The 19,763-nt window shown below is 32.3% G+C and overlaps 4 protein-coding genes across 6 annotated transcripts in view; 1 reads left to right on the top strand and 3 right to left on the bottom strand.

The window, feature by feature from the left end:
• Positions 1-4,548, bottom strand: part of LOC136416045 (uncharacterized) — a 139,089-nt gene extending 134,541 nt beyond the window's left edge. Inside the window, exon 1 of the mRNA XM_066401024.1 lies at positions 4,327-4,548. Coding sequence (XP_066257121.1) covers positions 4,327-4,414 — 88 coding nt within the window. The 5' untranslated portion in view covers positions 4,415-4,548. The remainder of the gene's footprint in view (positions 1-4,326) is intronic.
• A 323-nt stretch (positions 4,549-4,871) lies between these two features.
• Positions 4,872-12,086, bottom strand: LOC136416038 (uncharacterized). Of its 2 annotated transcripts, none has more exons than XM_066401014.1 (8): positions 11,927-12,086; positions 11,454-11,866; positions 11,089-11,340; positions 10,751-11,028; positions 10,118-10,697; positions 8,589-8,948; positions 8,328-8,528; positions 4,872-5,207 (listed from the first exon to the last, which is right to left on the bottom strand). In XM_066401014.1, exons 1-8 carry the CDS (start codon positions 12,021-12,023, stop codon positions 4,962-4,964), a joined length of 2,427 nt encoding a protein of 808 aa, XP_066257111.1. In that variant the 5' UTR covers positions 12,024-12,086; the 3' UTR covers positions 4,872-4,961. The 2 variants fall into 2 exon arrangements, with proteins under 2 accessions (XP_066257111.1, XP_066257110.1); XM_066401013.1 differs by having other exon boundaries at positions 11,089-11,346.
• A 676-nt stretch (positions 12,087-12,762) lies between these two features.
• On the top strand, positions 12,763-17,988 carry LOC136416039 (uncharacterized). 2 transcript variants are annotated; one of them, XM_066401015.1, is made up of 11 exons: positions 12,763-13,016; positions 14,231-14,419; positions 14,474-14,630; positions 14,741-14,913; positions 14,981-15,088; positions 15,152-15,307; positions 16,186-16,363; positions 16,446-16,666; positions 16,753-16,915; positions 17,100-17,235; positions 17,859-17,988. In XM_066401015.1, exons 1-10 carry the CDS (start codon positions 12,823-12,825, stop codon positions 17,232-17,234), a joined length of 1,674 nt encoding a protein of 557 aa, XP_066257112.1. In that variant the 5' UTR covers positions 12,763-12,822; the 3' UTR covers position 17,235; positions 17,859-17,988. The 2 variants fall into 2 exon arrangements, with proteins under 2 accessions (XP_066257112.1, XP_066257113.1); XM_066401016.1 differs by having other exon boundaries at positions 12,889-13,016; positions 14,320-14,419.
• Positions 17,272-19,763, bottom strand: part of LOC136416036 (A disintegrin and metalloproteinase with thrombospondin motifs adt-1-like) — a 34,529-nt gene continuing 32,037 nt past the window's right edge. Inside the window, exons 17-19 of the mRNA XM_066401007.1 lie at positions 18,274-18,431; positions 18,059-18,221; positions 17,272-18,000 (exon numbers count right to left, since the gene is read on the bottom strand). Coding sequence (XP_066257104.1) covers positions 17,855-18,000; positions 18,059-18,221; positions 18,274-18,431 — 467 coding nt within the window. The 3' untranslated portion in view covers positions 17,272-17,854. The remainder of the gene's footprint in view (positions 18,001-18,058; positions 18,222-18,273; positions 18,432-19,763) is intronic.

Below are 19,763 nucleotides of genomic sequence, written 5' to 3' on the forward strand. Positions count from 1 at the left end.
TCCAGATAAAATATTAAATTCTGGAATTTCAATTTGGATTACCGGAATTAAAAAAACTCTCATATTCCAGACATAACTATAGATTCGTTATTTTCATTACGTGTTTTAAAAAAGGGCAAAAACTGAAAAATTCCCGATAAAAAAACTAGTTCTGGCTGGCGATTTGTTTTTTCTTCTGCTTTGTTTTTCTCATTAGATGCTTGTTAAAACCTTAGGATCAGTGAGGTTTTAATTGCGAGCTCAAAATGACAAAAAAAATTCACATCGTAGTCTAGAATTATAGCTGTTTTAGTTCCAGTTTGTCGCTTAAAAGGCAGTTAAATTCCGGACAGAGAACGAAATTTTGTAGATCGGACGAGGTGTAAAATACATAAAAAATTTAAAATTATTAGTCAGAATTACAAAATTTACGGTGTGTCAAAGAAAGGCAAAAAGAAAGAATTAATTTATTAAGACGTAACCATATCATTGACAATCTCCAATTATATTCTTGAAATCCTGGAAGCAGCACCCAAAAAGTTCAATATTAATAATGAGCAAAACAAAACCAAATCTAAACTGGATCAAAGAAATTCCACTTACCCCAATGAATTTCACTGGAAATTTTAGGGACTCTCATGTTGTGAAACGTTCCACATTGTAGTGGACAACAGAATCCAGGCTGTTACTGGTTTCGTGCTGTTTTCCACTCATCAGGCGAACGAAAGCAAATAGAAAGACTAAAAAGTCATTGGAAAAAACAATAGGTATAGTTCGATGCCAATAGGACTATATCAAAACCTATTGTTGACCCTTTTCACGTCTCCTTTTTAAAATTTTAATCTCTATAATGCACAAAGACCCAACTAAAATTTGGAGTTAAAAGTTTTCATATTGTCTATCAAATGAAATGATAGAAAGTTTATTTAAACTGAAATTTCACATTTATACCGAAAACATTTTTCTAAATAAACAACACCTACCCAGCATGGGAGTAAAATGAATGGCATTTTCTATATCTGATATAAACCACTTTAAATCGATTTGATGGTCTGCTTATTTTGCGTTGTTATAATAGTTGTTCTACAAATGAAGGTTTTTTGGGTCCACTTTTTTCACAACACATTTTGGATGAAAAATTATGTCTTATAGGATGCCTCTATAAATTCGAACACGTTCACAATATGCAGTCAACACTTGAGTTTTCAATTTGAAAAAAGAAACTTGAATATTATATCTAATTTTCAGTACACCGGCTGTGCATTTAGTTTCTTCTAAAAGAACGAGTCCAAAAATAAAGGAACGTCTATCCGGGCATTTTTTTAAGTAGAAATAAATTTCTTCCATAATTTTGCACATACTGTGGGTAAAAAATAAAAAAGTAGATAAGTAAATAAAATTCTATGTAATGTTATTTAAAATTTAGACGATCCCTCTTTTCAGTTGTTAATTCGATAACATTTTGAAACTCATAAGAGGTCACTAATTCTAGTACCGATCAGCATTCAAGATAGTACTTTTTCAAAACCATTTCATGCTAATTCTCTTCCTACAATTGTCGCATATTTCAGGACTAAGCTCACGTCCTCTTTACTGCGTATTTTATTATGATGAATTATTCCAGTGTTAGTCATGCAGAAAAACTTTAGTGTTCACGTGGTCCGTTTTAAAGGGAAATTTTAAACGATTTTACAAAAAAATCCAAAATCACCATAATTTTTGGCCTTAATTGAAGTAAAATCATGGATTTATTTGTACACGAACATTGAAACTTCAGTGCTTTTAGAAGAGAACATAATGCTTATGCATAAATATAGTCTTCATTTGATTTGTATCAGGATTGTAAAATCTCCAAGACTGTCCTCACATCTTATTTTTAAGAATTCTAATAGATAAAATTTTCTGAATTTGCAACTGAGTCTCCCTTGATGTTCTGCAAATTAAATTAATAATTTCTGCAAGAAAGTAGAATTAAAAAAGCGTTTCCGCACGTAAATTCAAAGGTACAATAGGTAGGTATTATGGGAATATATGCATATCCGAGTTGACAAGTTTGTAAAGATCTTGAACCACTGCTTCACTGAATACCACTGGGAATTCATTTTACTGAATAGGTACATGTTGCATCCATTTACATCTACATTTTGAATACAACATATAGTCTTTAGTTCCATTACATAGTATTTCATTAGAATCTATACGCGTTACGATATAAATTTTTCTCCTTAACAAAGCTGCCTTTTTTGATGTACAGAGTCATTGGTTATATTTTCACCACCCACCTAGAGGTTTTCCTTTTAATCTGAGAAGAAAAAGTTAAATACAAAAGTTGTAGATAATCATATGTAGTTTATTTCTATATATATATTATATATATATTATACAGGATGTTCGAGAAATGCGTGGCATGCCAAACTTATATTTTTTTTAATGGAACACCCTGTATATTATTGCATTTTTGGATTGTATGCCAAATTCAATGACTTTTCCATATAGTATACCCTATATCGAAAATTTACTATTTTTGAATAAGCGATGGTCAAACATAAAAAATCATTTGCATTGAATGTTTGCTTAGTTACCTGTTTCTTAGTTAGCCGAATTTATTCGAATCTCAAGTAAAAGTTTTGTTCGAATTTGGAGAAATATTGAATTTAAGTTTATATCTGGAGTTCCACATTAAATCTACTCAAAAAAGGAAAACAGGGAAAATGAGCAGAATTTGATTTTTGCCCATTTTGTTCTAGTTGACCAATCAAAACACAGATTAGGTAAGTTCCCACGAATTTAGGATTTTTAGGTTGAATGAAAAAAAACAGACCTTAAAAGATTTTTGCAATTAACGTCTTAACACATGTAACTCTGCGAAGGGCCAGATTACTGATAAGGATTGATGAGTGGCGACAGAGTCACGGTGCGTTAAGAGTACTCGGGAATATTTTTATCTAATGATTCTCACGGTCAAACCAGAACATCCCTCAAGTTGAGCGATTTATGTATATTGGTTATTGGTTAGATTTGAATGAGGCATAACAGGTGATTTGGATGGGTATCCAACAACAATATATATATATATAGAAATAAACTACATATGATTATCTACAACTTTTGTATTTAACTTTTTCTTCTCAGATTAAAAGGAAAACCTCTAGTGAATATATAACCAATGACCCTGTACCTATTTACTATGAACTGGAGATAAATAAATTGAGAGAGAGATAGAGAGAGCGAAGAAAGAAAGAGAGACCTTTATTTTAGATAGTTCGGGCTATTGTACAAAGACTTACACTTACTGGTCTGCGAACTGTCTAAAAATATAGAAATCCAGACACACCCAGAATTTCCTTTCTATGAATATTTCATCCAACAAAACCTTTCAAATTTGGCACTTTTGGAAAATGGCATTTAACGTTGTGCAATTTTGTTTAAAAACTGTTTCATAACAAAATATTTTAGACTAAAAACTGATCCTGTATTTTGGACAGGCTAAATAATTTTTACCCGCCTTCTCTTTTATATTATCTTGGTCATTCGCATGATGACCTTTCATCACCATAAAATAATCAATAAATTTGAGGGAAATTCAGCAAGTTTCCGGCCTGTTCATTAGCAATGTAGTGGAAATCTTTATACGGATAATTAAATTCATAAGCCAAGAATAGCATACAAATTGACGGCACTTCAGGAAGTATTCCAGGCTTGATTCAAATTAAACTGAGAACATCTGTTGCTCACATTCTATTCCACTGTAAATTCTAATTTTAGTGTTGGTTGATGCTGGAATATCAACAAGACAGCAATGTTGTTTTTGAGGTTTGTAAATTCTCGAAAGCACTAAACAAAATAAACGGCTGTGTTTTATTGATTATAATAAGTATATCTTACGTCTTGTAAATTTCAGAAATGTCTATGTAACGTCAGAACGTTTGGGAAAATAAATCTTGAAGTCTCAGACAATCAGAATTAGGAATGGAAAAAAGGGAGAAAAACAGTTGAAAATAAAACTAAATAAAAGTGAATTAACATTTCATCTCGAATATCGTCTAAATCCTGCTGTGGAAACCCATTTTCATGGTCTACTCTCCCAACATTTACAATATTATACAAACAATAGCCACCCAATCAAGTTATTCTAAACAAGAGCCGCTTCAGATTCGAGATAAAACCATCATCTACAATGCAAATGCTGACATGCCTTTATCAGACAAGTGCAATCAGGACTTTAAATCCGCTTTGTTAGTAGGATTATCCCGTTATATTACTTCGAACCAGAATTGCTAGACATAAATTGGCTATACAGGCATACAATTGGAATTAACAGAAATATTACTACATAGAAAGACTTACCCCCAAAGACCTCGTCGCACCTTCCGATCAGTAAAACGGAAATAAAAAACTTTACAGTCATATCCAGTCGAATTATGTACATTTTCATATTAACACAAAACAACAAAAAAGGATAAAGTTTAAAAATGTTTTTCCATGAGAATACGAAAATTACGTTGACTGAGCACGTTGTTACCGGAAAATTAGAGGGAAAAGCACGTCCTTGTCTACCGCTCCGGGAAAATAAACTGATGGAGGAAAAGCGCGGCTGTTGAAAGTTTGGAGCCGTTGAAGTGCAATTTGGGGGATTTAGATCGCATGCGTGAAGGTGCAGAGCATTTTCCCGTTCTGTGTGAAAATGCTTAATGGGACAATTTAAGAAGACGTTTGGGTTGTCTGAGTGAGAGTGGAAATTTAGGAAGGGAAATTGGGACTAAAGAATCGCGGCCAAGATAAAATGTTTTTTTTGTACTTTGTTACAAAATTAAAGAATCTCAAGGTGACTGAATAATCCATAGGACTGGCAAATGATGAAGGTACAAGAAAAAATCAGCATATATGCAATTAAATAATAATTTAGTAATAATAATAATGATATACATTCAAAACCTTAAATTCTGGAATGAGATCTTTCCTCGAGAGACAAAATTTACGACTCAGTCAATTCTTCGAGTACTGGCTAAAATCTTCTGAGCCAAGGCTTTGCGCAAAACCTGATCATCCAGATGTTGAATGTTATTAACTACAAAGTCTTTATCGTTAGCCAAGGACTTTAAAACCTCATCTGGAAGGGCGTTTATCAAACACATCCCTTCAGTCTCTTTTGCTTCGTTCGGAATGTGTTGTAGCACTCTGCAAACGTTCTTGACTGAAAGCAAATGCTCTTCATTTGTAGATGGACCCTAAGTTGAAGGAGTACTGTAAGCACTTCAGCAATTGAATATACAAGTCAAAAATGCTAAGTACTAACGTGTTTTTAATATTTTTAGTTGAGATGGACTATCAAGGTTAAATGTATTTACCTACTAAAATATGAAAATCCCAAATGAAGTAATCATAAAACTACAGAAACTAAATCTGAAGTTGGTACGCAAATATTTTGGAAGACGATTCTTTACGTTAACAAATAGTTTGTTGTTGGGATACAGACTATTAAATTTTCAGATGTTTAAAAATTTTACTTTAGGACTTTAGATATTAAGTTAAAGTAAGTAAATTAGCTAGCCATTGGAGTCTCCACACCTAAATTTTAAAAATTGTTATTAAAATTTACAGGGAGGTCATTTTTCTGGGGATAGAGTTCATCTTACCATCTCTTTTTTTGTACTGCTTTTTGTTTTTATATATTTTTTTCAAACTCATGGATTTAGATTTATACTGTTTTCCTTCTTAACTATTTAGTCATTACAATATTCAGCAATTAAATTGAAAAGGGTGAAATTTCAGGTCAAATTCAAAATCAAATATCCGTGACCTACTGATTTAACTTCGAAACTTGTTGAAGATTTTGATTGAGCATAGACGGCGGGGTCAAATGGCCAACAAGGTTGCTTGATTTCAACAGGAAAGTTTTCATTACAGAACCAAATTCAATCTAAGATCTTAAAGAGAGAATAAGAAGTATCAGCGTTAGAAACGTTCGAAAATATTAGTGATGAATTTACCAATAAAGGTCATCATTACTATGCAGTTAACAGATAAATTTTGGAATATTTTAAAAAATAGGGTATAAAAGAGATAAACTATGTTTCTGATCTGATAAATGGATAATGGTGTACGGGATTTATTTCAGAAATTTGCAAAACATTTGGGTAGGCGTACGGTGTATGTAACAATTAGAATTAAAGAGGTTTGAGTCAAATCTAAAATAAATAAGAATAAAGTTTTTTAGTTGTTCATATAGACAACAAACGCAGACATTTAATTGGCTATTATTGATGCCAACACAAAAGCCCAAAAACTTATAAAGCTTCGCCTCACTGTACGCCCTCCAAGTCTGCCCAGACTTAGTTCGATTCCTTAAATTGGAATTTACTCTCACAGCGATTAGAGGACCTCATGATCTGATAGGCCACCCATAATAACTCTACTCTCAATATCCTGTTTGTTCAAATTAGCACAGAAAGAATGAATTATACTGGAGGAATGGCGAAGTTACTGGTGCACCCTTATCTCTAAATATAGTTAGGCCAAATAAAACTAGTAAAGATTGCAATCTCTTAATCTTATCATCTGGGTCAAAGAAATTAATATTTAAAAACCTATAAAACTAAGCTTGCACCAATATGCAGTTCATAAAGCAGCTGCGTTACTATACATATGCATCTAGAAAAATATTTCTGTAGTTTTTCGATATCATTATACAGCCCTGTCTAATTTAAAGGTATAAGTATCTAATAAATTATTGTCATAGCTCAGCTTTACGATACTATTTGGACTAACAAAGAACCTGTCAAGATCTTCAAACACGACAACTTTAATAAAAAGAAAAAAGCTACGACTCTTAACCCAGATACCAACAACGAACGCATGTACATTGAAGTATAAATATAACGAATGATCCAATTGCTGCCCAGTCGTTAACTGGTGCTAACTAGCTCTAGCAGCAATCCTGAGTCCCTTTCTAAAGGAAGCCACCTTCCCACACCATCGTCGAACAAAACATTCGTCACTCGAATAATGGAGGAAAAATGCCAAACGACCCTTCTCTTTTTTTTTACTTTATTCTTGTCTAACCGACAACCAGCAAGGGAGACAGCCGATGAAGAACGGAGTGTTCAGGAAGATAGAAGAGAATCGAAGAGTCCCTCGTCGGCGGGAGAATCTCAAGTCGAGTTAAAAGAACACCACCGATTTACAATTACTCACTCGCAAGAGTGTACTGTAGAGGAAAAGCGGGCGAAATTTACTGAAAAAAGATCTGCCCAGATCTAGAACTATGGCAGAGTAAAAAGCGACAGACTCGCTTGACTCTGCTATCTGAGATCAAAACACAGTGACCCAACTCAAATCAAGGATATATAGGCACCGGGCTCATAAATCCTTACAAAACACTGGGATTGTTTAGTAGGTAAAAATCTCATATCGGCTAGTAATACGGGATGCAACACCGTCTTACTGAAAAAATTTATTTTCGACGATTCACTGGGTAGAAAAACATTCATAAACACCGACAAAACAAAAATATCTAATTTTTTTACATTTAACATTATTATTATTTCTTTGATAACAAGTGCGTTAAGAATGTGAATATCAGTTGTATGCTTGCATGGAAAATAACGGACACTTCGAATACTTTTTAAAAAAAATATTAATAATGAGCGGCAAATCATTTTATTTAATTACAATAAAACTTTAAATTAATTATCAGTTCCATTACTTACTTCTGATTGGAAACCATTTAATTCCACATCTATACTATGTCTTATTCATGGATTTTGCATTTTAGGCTTATTGGAAACATTTGAAGGCGGAATTGCAGAAACTTTGGTACCATTGAAAGGCTTATTAAAAATGCTTTCCGATGTATTGCAACCATGCCCATGTTAATTCAAAATAATAACTTAAGTTGGCTGAGCTGCATTTGGTAAAGGGTAATGAGTTCATCATACCCTCAATCATCTTCCCCCATCATATTGTGATAGACGTGTTTAGATTTTTCCATTACCGGCATAATTTTCAAGATATTGGCATTTATACTTTTAAAAAACCCACCCTATATATCAGAGTCGACAGTAAAAAGAAAATCCTGCTCAATGAAAATCTTCAAGAAGCATCGAAATTAAATAAACAGTTCATGTTTAGAATGGGTAAATGGACAAATTTAATTTTAAACTTCCCCATTTGCGTTTCAATTGTGAAGTGCTGTAGAGTAATACTGTAACTATGCCTGAATTCTATAACTCGTCACGTCCAATGTCATTGATGTATAAACCGAACTATCTTTGACATAAAACAATTAGAGTTACATCGATACACCCCTGTAAAAACATATCAGATGTTACAAAATCGTAGAAACTCACCGATACAGTAAATGCTCCATAATTTTGAAGGCAAAACTTAATTGCATTTTCTGTCGATTCGTTACTTGACTGAGTTCCTGCAAACATGCATAACGAGATTATAATATCAGTGACTGCATTTGAAATAAGCTTAAAGCCGTATTTAGCCACCAGCTCGTTAAGCAAAATTTTCCATTCCGATTCGACGCAGCATGGTACATTCTAAAACATAACAAAAAAAATACGTTTGGCTTAGATTTTTTAACTTAAATGAATACCCACTTTCATAAAATCAGCAGAACTTTTCTTAATAACTCCTTCTTGGTAATCAGACCAGTCGAAATTTGGTAAGATCGAATTGGTCAAACTGACATCTCCGGTGCTCCAAAACAGCTCTTTGTAATACTGTGACCATGGATTATTTAGAGTTGAGCCTAAATCGGGAAAACTCTCTTTTTTTCCTTCAATGTGCTGGTAGTGGTGGCATTTATGCAAGATCCAATCCACAGAAAGGGAACAAATTTTCATCTTTGTTAAGTCAAATTTCAAGAAGGATATGCATCTATTGTTGGTTGTGCGGGTAAGTAGATATTCGATCATCTGAATTTCGATAGGGAGGTCACACTTCTCATCTCGAAAATACTGGAAATAGAAATCAGTATGGAAATCCCAAATGAAATGGATATTTAATGTCAAAACATTGATTACTACACCCTCCGTCAGAAAAGATAGTAAACTGGCATTTAAAATATGGTCCAATGGAATTTCTTTGTAAGGTTTACCTGTAACTTATTTTTGACGCACCCCACATACAAAAATTATAATGCTTCATACAGCTTGAAATGCACTCTACATCTTTTGTCAAAATAATCACCGTAACGTTGAATCTGGAGGCACCCTGTACATATACTGATAAAACAAAAGATGGAATAAACGAATAATACCTAGGCATTATGTCTAAGATAAGGCTTAATTAAATGGGAAAAAAGTTACATATTCAAGGGATGCTAACAGATCAGCAAAATTGTTTTTGATTTTTCAGTTACTTCGAAAAAATCGAAATTTTCACTGTTCTTTTTTATTTTTGTTATTTAGTTTCATTTTATAACACTTCGCCTGTTAAGAATATTCGTCACCTTTTTTTTTAAATACGGTTCTCGTAAATTTGTTGTCAATTTTAACATATTTAGTAATTTATGCAATATTTTGGTGTTTAACTACTTTCATTATTCTTTTTTATGAAAGAAACATATGAAGCTTTGGATGAATTACAACGTTCGACTCGAACATGATACTTGCCAAACTTTTCAATTGTTCACTTAACATATTCTGATACTATAAAATTTTACAAAACATTTAAAATGAAAAAAATTTGATATTGTGAAGTGTTACATTTTGTACCTTGGGGTTCTCTTGATTATCATCTGATAAAATAATTTTATGTGGAAACTTAGTCATTCGCACATTTCTATGTAAAAAATTCCTCGTGTTTCGTCATCACCCAGTCAGAGTTCTTAACAAATTCTAAATTTCCAGGAAAGGTACCATTGTTTACGTAAAACAAATCTAAATGTTAATTTTGGGATACTTGTGGTATGTTGAATTTCAGGAACCAATATGTATGAATTTTTAGTAATTAATAACATTACATACGCTTCTTGTGCTTCATTATAACGATTTTTCTCCAATATAACAAAGAGCGTATTTATAATCACTTATGAGATCCCCATACTGAACATCCTTATTTTAAACAGATCGCAAAATAGTGCAATAGAAATGAAAAATAGTTATTCAAAGCCATATAAACTCACACGTAATATTTGCAGACAAGATATAAACTCTTCTAAAGTATCCTCATTTTGGTATTGTTTCAGTAAGCTGGAAATTACATTTTGCATCATAAAATTCCAGCTGAAATACTGAGTATTCAGAATCACCCTGAATAACTGCACATAATTGGTCACATTTTCACTTGAAGGTGGGAAAATGTGCAAAACATCCATTAAAATATTAACCCCAATTTGTTCAACTTTTGATATTTCCTTAAGAAATTCGAAAATCTGCACAAGATTACTGCTGCGCTTGAAAGCAGCCAAATACAAGTGATGGAAAAATTCTGTAGCATTTTGCAAGAGCAAAAGAAGCATATCTCGTAGCTCTTTATCTGTTATATAGTCATGGAGTTGATTGAAGGTGGTTATAAGTTGCTCAGTAATATCTTCTTTCCATTCAAATTTGTCTCTGATAAAATAGGTTGTTAGGACCTTGGTAAGGTTCTTAAGAGGCATCTGTAAAGCACATTTAATGATCAATTGCCTGTGTTTAGGGTCTTTTGGTAAAGGCTGGCTTAGCATTTTAGCAAAGATATTATCATCAATTAATTCACACCATCTAAAAATTTTTAAATTCATAAATAATACAGATTTTTGCACACTAAAACATACCTTTCTATGCATTTGACAACTGTGGGCACATTGAAAATTGACATGTTAAACAAAGATCTGAACCATAACATCTGATGTTCATCTTTTCCATCCACCATGTGTATTATGGTAGAAATATCAGCATCTTGTATTTGTTCAGCTATTGTTTTGGGTTTACGAGCTATATTACTCAACATGCTGATTAACTCAGAAGCTTCTTTATGTTTTAAATACTTTTCTGAGACTAAATAAGCTTTTTCAGCTATTACAATTTGAAGGTACTGGTGCTGATAATGAATCTTTAAAAAGTTTTATTTCATCAATCATTTTAAATTTAATGGAAAATAAACAAAATTTACCTCAACCCATGAGCAAAATACATCCAAAGTGACACATTCCATTAGGCTGCACGAGGTGGCTATAAATGGGGCACTAAAATTGTTAGGAATATTCTTTTTCTCTTCAATATACAATAAAAGCTCAAATAATTGGAGTAAAGTAAATCCTATTTGCTGATAAATTTTCTGGGTTTTCATTGACTCAAGTTGATTAACACAGATACCAGTTAAATTTTGTAGTATTACCGCACAAGCATTTCGCAAATCATCAATCTGAAACTGATACTTTTATGTAGATATATGTTTGTCCTATAGCCACTGTTAGTGGAACAGTTTTTGACTATTTTTATATTTTTAAAAGATGTATATTCTGTATTAAAACTCACTTCAGAACCTGGTTCCTTTAAAGAAACTTTGTTAATAACTGCCTTTAAAATTATACATGTATTGTCCAGAGGTTCTTTTACTTTCAAGCACTGGATAGTTTGATCAAGTATCTCACGAGTTAGTTCTATTGGAAGATTTTCTATGACAAATCCTAAACATTCAACAACATCCAATGCAAAGCAAGTTTTTGCTAGTAGATACTTTGAAAATGATGGGATTACGCCTATCAAATGGCAGTATTCATTGGGGAGAGCTATCCGTCTATCAAAATCCGTATTAAGAGCTAGAAGGAAAATTAATTCCTGAAGTTCCATTGGTTGTTTCTCAAGAGTTTGCTTGGGTTTATACAGTCCTCGTTCAATCAAGAAACTGGTTAATTCTGTTATGAGGTAAAGAATGGGCTTTTCGTTGCCTAAAAATGTGATTCAGTTGTGTGGAAACCGGCAAATATTACAAATGAAGAGGTACTTACCACCTTGATGTCTGATTATTGTAAAATCTCCAATTTGTTTTAAGCATTTGGTCAAAACGCATTGAAGTGCTATGACATTGCTAGTTATTTCCATCATTACCGAGGTGAAGAATACTAAAATTACATTAAACTTCGAATCTTTTTGAAATCCCAGACAGTCCTTAACTTGTAAAGACAAAAAAGCTTTTTAAACTTGTTGGGTTAAGTCGGATAGGTGAGAATGATTATGAGGCGGCGGCCGCACAATTGCCAGGCCATAAAATTGAAAATTAACACCGTCGCTTTCATAACTTTGAATGAATGGCCGCATTTATTGCCGTTTCCGTCAAGTAATTTTTATACTTGAAATTAAGATACCATCAAGTTCTTTGCTTGAAGTAAGGCTTCTTCCGAAATACTAAAACCATGGAAGATGAATGGATAAGCAGCTTTTAGATACCTGCAATAATAAAAAATTATTATTCTTCAATTTCAGCACAATTTCAGTGCAACAAAATTTTCGATTTCTTGTATTTTAGAAATGTACCGATTCTGGACGTACGTTTATAGGAACTTGATTCTACAACACCCTGTAGAACAGTTTCACTTAAATATGGACAATAAATATGGTGTATGGAAAGGTGTTCCCATACAACGTTGTCACCTAATACTTCTACTTCTCTATGGAAAAATATTATTTTGACAATCACTTATGACATTCTTGACAGTTTAGTACGTTTTCATTTGAAAATAAACGACCCTGACTGAGCTGTCCTTCAGGGTACCCCGACTTGTTTATAATATGTAAAAAAACATTAAATTTAAGAATTTACTTCTAAGTTCTTTATTTCGATCACTGGTTAACAATTAATTAAGACACGCATTAGTCAGGAGGATTCCCAAACTGGAATTTAGTAATGGAAAGGAGGCAACTAACTGGAGATGATCTTCTAGCCACTTTTTCCCTTTTGGATATCCAATTAGGACAACTAACTCCAAATGTAATTAGAGCTTGGTTTGATACTGATTGCAAGGAAGTAGAAGATTTGCTAGACTGGCTTGTAACGTCCCTGTCAAGTTCTAATTACATATCATTGCTTGAAAGGCATGAGTAAGTAGATATATTCTTTGTAAAAAAGATTCTTAGTAGAGTATGACTGCTCTAAAAAGTGCAGCTCCTAAGTCATGATATTTACATTTAACTGTGTGTTGAAGAGATGGTATGGTACTCTCCTCGCAGCATCCAGATTCCAGGTTCAGATTGATTAATTAAGCCCAGTGTATAATGCCACAAAAACTTTAAAAATGCTTAAGATTTACAAATAAATGATGATTTGAGAAATATTTCAATCTCATTTCATTAAAACTTCCAACTGAGCTTGTGCAAGTGAGGCTTTATACCTCACTTGGTTTTTACATAAAAGTTGTGGTTTTCAACTGGTAGTTATAAAGAGTGATAATTAAAAATGATAATTAAAAAACCCTAAATAAGCATTGAGACAATATGATTCTTCAGAAGGTTCAGAGTGGATAATTGACCAGTCAATTGCAAACCAATTTAAAAGAAGATATGCATGCAAGTGATTTTGTTTACTGAAATAAGAAGTAGGCAGCCTAGACAACACCACAAGCTGTATATTTCTTTGAAGTGAATGGGCAGTCCTAAGAAATTCTTAGCTTGCTTTACTATAAAAATGGTTCTAAAATACTTTCTAAATGGCTTTGCCTTCTTAGCATGGCAAGCAATAACACATCATTAGTGTTTTGAAAATTAAACATTTGATAAGGGGACTCTGCTTGTAATCTAATCCTTAGGACTTGATGTTAACATGGTCCCTGACTAATGAGTCAAGCCACCCTCTGACTGATTATTAATAATTATAGTTCAATTACAATTGAAAACTGGACAAAATACCCTTTACACAGGACACAATCTGTCACTGGGTCCTTTTTAGGTGTTTTAACAATATATTCATGTATAAATTCAGATTCAAACTATATGACAGTATGCTCATAAAATAATTATGTATGTCGCAATGAAAAACATAATATAATATATACCTTTATAAAAATACCTTTATTAAAACAGAATCAATTAATCAATTACAGATATACTGCTGAAGCTACCAATATCTTAACCGACATTAAATAAAAAAACATTATTGCAACATTCATAAAATGACACAGAAATCAAACCTTGACTTCTAGCAAAGGAATTTCTGCATCCTATATATCTACCAATTATTTAGTTGCTATTTTTCCTTATATGACCAGAATAGCACTTGACTCTTTATAGTAATATAGGTATATTTTATGTTATTTTAGATTTGAAAAGATTCAAAATCTCATTGATGCCAACAGTTGTAATTTAAATCTGGAAAACGTAAATCCTCATGACTTAAGTTGTGTCTTAGATGTGACTCAAAATGAAGAAGAAATTACTTTCCTGAAAAACGAATTAAGTATTTTGGAAGAAGAAGAAAGGCGATTAGATGAGTTAATTGCATGTTCTGAGTAAGTTTTTTACTTTAACAATCAAATTTTTAGATTTATTAATATGTGGTATAGGGCTCGAAATGAACGTCTTTCCTTAGAACTAACTCATAAAACCGAAAAGGAAATCCAGTTACAGGTTGAGTGCAAAAAATCTCAATCAGCATGTGAAGCATTATGTAAGACCTTAGATGAAGTAAATAGAAAACTGAGGGACAGACTAACTAGATATGTAAGTTAAGTATTAGCTAGAATATCAGGCACTATTCTCTTGATTAAGTACCGGAATTACTATAAAAAACCGTATTTTACTCAAGTCGAACTTCACATAATTTGTTTTAGGATCCCGATTCGCATTTTGTTAAGTTTATAGATATGAGAAGCAGTAATGAAAATATTAGAAATATTTGTTCCTTAGTGGCTCCATTAATTGATCCAGACCACACAATTCATGAGAAATCTGACGATTATCTTTCGCTTGCTACTTCTAAAGATCTGGAGATTTGCAGAAGGAGGTATTCAGACTTTATCAGTTGCTTTTTATTCCATTAGTTTTAATAGTATGCACATTTGCCTTTTTAGAATTCTACGTAGTCATCAGATATATCTAGCTAATCAAGTGGAAATTGAAAAGCTAAAGGCAATGTTAGATTTTTTGTCAATGGTAAACATTAATGAAAACAATCCAAGGTATTTACGATAATTAATGTTACTTTAGGATTTTTCTTTTAACTAAGTATTGTTTCTATTAAGTTGGGATTTGATCAATAGTCAAGAGAGTATAACTGTCAAGGAGCTTTTCAAAAAAGAGATCTTAGAAGTTTTGGATGGTGTAGCTTTGAAAATTGCCGATTATCATCTTAAAGAAATTAAAGTGCATTATGTGGAGAGGGAGCTGGAGTATTATAGGTAAGGTTTTCAGAGAACTCCAATCGACCTTTTCCAAGAAGAGGAACAGCTAGTTTTCAACCAACTCAATTTACCCTTGTTAACCTGCTAATCCGATTGGTTGAAAATCAACTAATAGTCATAAATCCTATTCACATCATTATTTTCTAAAAGATTCAAATAAAGCGATCTTATTCTGCACCAACCTGTAATTGTAGCATTGATCTGAGATATAATATCATTCATTTAATTTCATATTGAATTTCCCTGTTATTATATATTCTCTTACTTCAGTTATAACTCAAATGCTCCATATTTGTAATGGAGACCCCGCATAAGTTTTCTATGGTGCACCATTAACACCTCGCACTTTCCACTTGGATTTTTTTTATCGACGTCGTTACTTGTTGATTTAAGTCAGCTGAAAAAATAGGAGAGGTAGGCTCCTCAACTAGAAAAATAGAATACGGTTCTATTTACTAAACTCGACAACTGACTCGACCACCTGAACTAATTTGAACTAAATAGGTGATGATCAAACAAGTCGAATAATTTATTATTCGTTAAACCTACTGGCCACGTGTAAACCAAAGAAAATGCTCGTTACTATTATTATACCTCTGGTGAATTTTAGTCCATACCATTGCTGTGGTTCCATCATGCTCCCACGTATCCCCCTTTAAGTTAATAACCAAACATCTCAGTATCTTGAGAGAGCCCTGGGCTCATTCATCCATTAGTACATAAACGCTGTCTACGTACCTCTTAAATGTGTATTTAGAATGCCCCAGTCTTAATAATATTAGGCATTCTTCTGTTTCTGGAATTTTTCAAGCTGCAATTGAATATTTTGAAAGTAATTTCCTCTTATCCATACACATGTGTATCTTATGTTTTAGAAAGCGTTTTAAATACATCTGCAATATGCTGGACAACTTAACTAAGCAGCTGTCTTATTGCGCTTTAACAAATTGCCTGCAACTTGAAGAAAAAAAGGATGTTGAATGTATTAATGATTTGTGTCAAAAAATCATAGAATATATTGACGTTGATTTAGGAAGATGTCACAGCAGAACTGTGAGTGAATAATTTTCAGTGTTCTCATAATTTGTTTAATCATTTTATAGCGCTTAAAATTTGAAAAAGTCAATATTTTCAGGAAAGGATGAAACGCATTGATGATTACAATCTACACGTAAAAAAAACACTCTTTGAGAGATGTCAAGTTGTCTCTTCTATAATCAAAATATTAGGTGGCACAGCCAATAGCCTTGAATCAGCTGCTGAAATAGTCGGCCAATTCAAAGCTGAATTGAACTCGCTTCAGTTGCAAATATTCAGTTCTAGTTTTTCCATTGATGAAGAGAACGTTCGTAGAATGTAAGTAGATACATTTATTTTAATTCAATGAAATTAGGAACAATATTTCCTTATTGAAAATATTTATATGGATAAAATGTTTTTAGGCGTGCAAATGTGGACATTTTGGAAGAATTTTTGAGTTCGGGACCTACTGATAAGATAGTTTTAATACCCACAGACCTGCAGAAAGTTTGCTTGCAAATAGAAGAACATTTAAAAAAGGAAAAAGAAAGTATAGATATTGCGGTCGGAATACCGAAAATGGCTGTAAGTATTAAAATGGTTTTAAAGTTTTATTCAAGTGCAATAATAGAGAGCAATAACTGGCAGTTTCTTTAGAAATTTTTGGTATGATAATATACAGTAAATGTTTACCGTTTTGTGTATCATGAATTGCATTTAATTCTGCATTTCACATCTGTCTTTCTGTAAGATAACATTGACTTTTTAGATAAAGTCTATGAAGCAATCGGCGAAGTTCATCAAAGAGCTCTGGATGAATTTCTTAATAAACCCATCAAAAGTGGAATATGTCTTGCTCCAAGCTGAAGAAGACTTCAACAAACGAAACTGTGAATATTTCTAGAGTAACAATAAGGATTAAAAATTATACAAGTCGTTACGGTTTTCAAAAGAAATATTTATTTTTATACAAAATAATTTAATCAAATAAGTAGTATGAAATACCATTTTTGATTATACAGTGTCTTCCAAAAGTCCTGAAACGTTCAAATAATTTAGGAACAGTCTAAGTCAAAATTACAAAATCTTTTGTAAGGGGGAAGCTCATGTTATTATGTTTATGGTAGCTCAGATATTGAGGGTACCTTTATTTTAAACTACAACACATCATTTTAAATTAAATGTCCCGGTTCAGTCAACATTTCAGAAACGGCTTTAGTAAAAGTTACAAAACTTTTTATACAGGCTCTTAATGATGATAATGGTAAATTTTTCAAGTTTTGCAAAGGTTACCCCCACTGAACAACAGTAAACTTTCCAGCATTGTCATTATTTTAATTCAATTAGACATCACCAAAACTCCATTTGTAAAAAATTAGGTAATTTTTACTTAAGCTATTCCTAAAATATTTTACGATTTCTGCATTTTTGAAAAAACGTTTTAATTATTGTTAATTCACTGTTTAGTTTCTATGCAAAACTCCCTTTGGTTTGTTCTACAATGAACAATTTTTAATCAAGTTTTTAGGTATAATTCATGACATCCCGTTCAGAACTGCAGTCAAAATCATGAGTAAAATGATCGTTAGGTTTTAAATTCGAATCTTTGTGTATATGAATAGGATTATTGTAGTCTATATCAAATAACTTCATCGAGTGATCAATTACACCTAAAATTAAAAAAACAATCTTCACACTCAGCACATTTTATACTATATATTTATTTACCTGACAAAGTTCTATTTAGCCTCTCTATGATTGCATCTAATTCGTCTTGCTTTAAACTCACAGTCACTCGTGTATGTTCTTTTTTTAACGACCTTCTATTCCTTGATAATAGAGGAAGAGTAAATTCGCTTTCAGATAGAGGGGTGTCGTCGGAACCAAAACCCTAAAGAGATTTCGTTTAACCGTGATATTGATACAAGTTGAAAATAACATACGAGGCATTTGCCACTAATACAAAATGCTTTTTTCTCAGTTGATCCTCTGGAGCAGTCGGTTCCGAAAGGGAACCATCCATCTTCACCGTTAACTAAATAGAAACGATGGGAAATGTTCTCATCTTGGCAAGCTACTCGACATGGTCTATCTGGATCCTCTGTAAAATTATGTTTAACATTGAGTGTGCCGAGTGTTTCATATCTGTGAAAATGTGAGAGGGAAATTTTAGAACTTTCTCTGAAACATTCAATGATACAGCCAGAAATAAAATTATTAAAATTTAAGCTCTTGAAACATAGATTGTGTTTTTTTTTTAAATAAGGCAAGTTGCATTTTGTTTTATTTTTCAATATATCGACGTTTGAAGGCGTTGAACATACACACACACAAACAGTGTTTCTATACGAAATTTAAATTTGTAGCAAAAGATCATTCAGGCACAACTAGCAAAAGAGAACATACCTAGAGAAAAGATTAGATTTCTCGTTTTACGTGCTAGATGTGAAGATGGCATAAGAACAAATTATGCCCTATTGGTACAAAAGCAACATATTTGTACATTTAGAATTTCGATTCAGTGACCCTTAGCAATCACTCCTGCACGACGCAGATACTTCATCAGCTAGTCCTAACTACCTAGTCTGTCACTTAATATACGAATTCAAAAAACTGTTTCCAACACCTCGTGCAACGTACTAGCCACCAAAATGCAGGTCATGAAGAACGGTGATTACTTTTCTTCCTTCATTTCACTGATGGCACAACTTCATATCCCGATGAGGGCGTTTATTCGATTTGTACACGAATTTGAAATAAAAATTGTTCTATACCTAATATTGAATTTGTATATATAAATATTAGCTTAAATAAGATATGAGCAATATTAAGTTAAAATATTTTTTTGGAAGAAAGAGAATATTAATAAAGAATAATAAAATATGAAAATGTTCATTTTATTCCTTTTTTACCTCTACTATTTATAATATAAGACCTTAATTTTTAAAACTCTTTCGTGTTAAATATGTGTTAAGTAAAGAAAACCATGCGCCCCAAAATATTTCATATAAAAAAATTAGATCTCATATCTACATAATTGTAAATTCTGAACTGATTTATTTTTTCTTCATTATTAATTCCTTTAAATATTTATTTAGCCCATATCTTTGCCCCATTTATCCTTGTTAAGTTGAATAAATGTATATTTTTGTAAAAATTTTGGTGTAAATATTTTTCATGTCCAAAATACTGTGGATTTTTTTGGATGTAGATGCTTAGTTTAAAATGAGGAATTTCAATAATGTGGGATTTTATTTTCAATAGTAATCAAAGACACAAAACAAATTCAAAAAAGGTCCCAAAAATTGACACAATAATGTGATCCTAGCACCGAATAATTATCAATTCCCCCCCACCCCCGTGAAAACTATAGAGCTAAGATCATAGGCAACAGGAAATATGAAAAAAATGTAAAATATATCTTATAATACTT

Source organism: Euwallacea similis, chromosome 22 (assembly GCF_039881205.1).
Source record: "Euwallacea similis isolate ESF13 chromosome 22, ESF131.1, whole genome shotgun sequence".
Lineage (NCBI taxonomy): Eukaryota > Metazoa > Arthropoda > Insecta > Coleoptera > Curculionidae > Euwallacea > Euwallacea similis.

Excerpts from the sequence above, each read along its gene's own strand:
- LOC136416038 (XM_066401013.1), bottom strand. The coding sequence starts at position 12,023 with ATGATGGAAATAACTAGCAATGTCATAGCACTTCAATGCGTTTTGACC. Across the intron at positions 11,347-11,453 it reads TAAAGGAACCAGGTTCTGAA|TTTCAGATTGATGATTTGCG; the intron begins GTGAGTTTTAAT and ends TAAAAGTATCAG. Across the intron at positions 8,949-10,117 it reads CTTGTCTGCAAATATTACGT|TATTTTCGAGATGAGAAGTG; the intron begins GTGAGTTTATAT and ends TTCTATTTCCAG.
- LOC136416039 (XM_066401015.1), top strand. The coding sequence starts at position 12,823 with ATGGAAAGGAGGCAACTAACTGGAGATGATCTTCTAGCCACTTTTTCC. Across the intron at positions 14,914-14,980 it reads CTGGAGATTTGCAGAAGGAG|AATTCTACGTAGTCATCAGA; the intron begins GTATTCAGACTT and ends TTGCCTTTTTAG. Across the intron at positions 16,916-17,099 it reads TCGGAATACCGAAAATGGCT|ATAAAGTCTATGAAGCAATC; the intron begins GTAAGTATTAAA and ends TTGACTTTTTAG.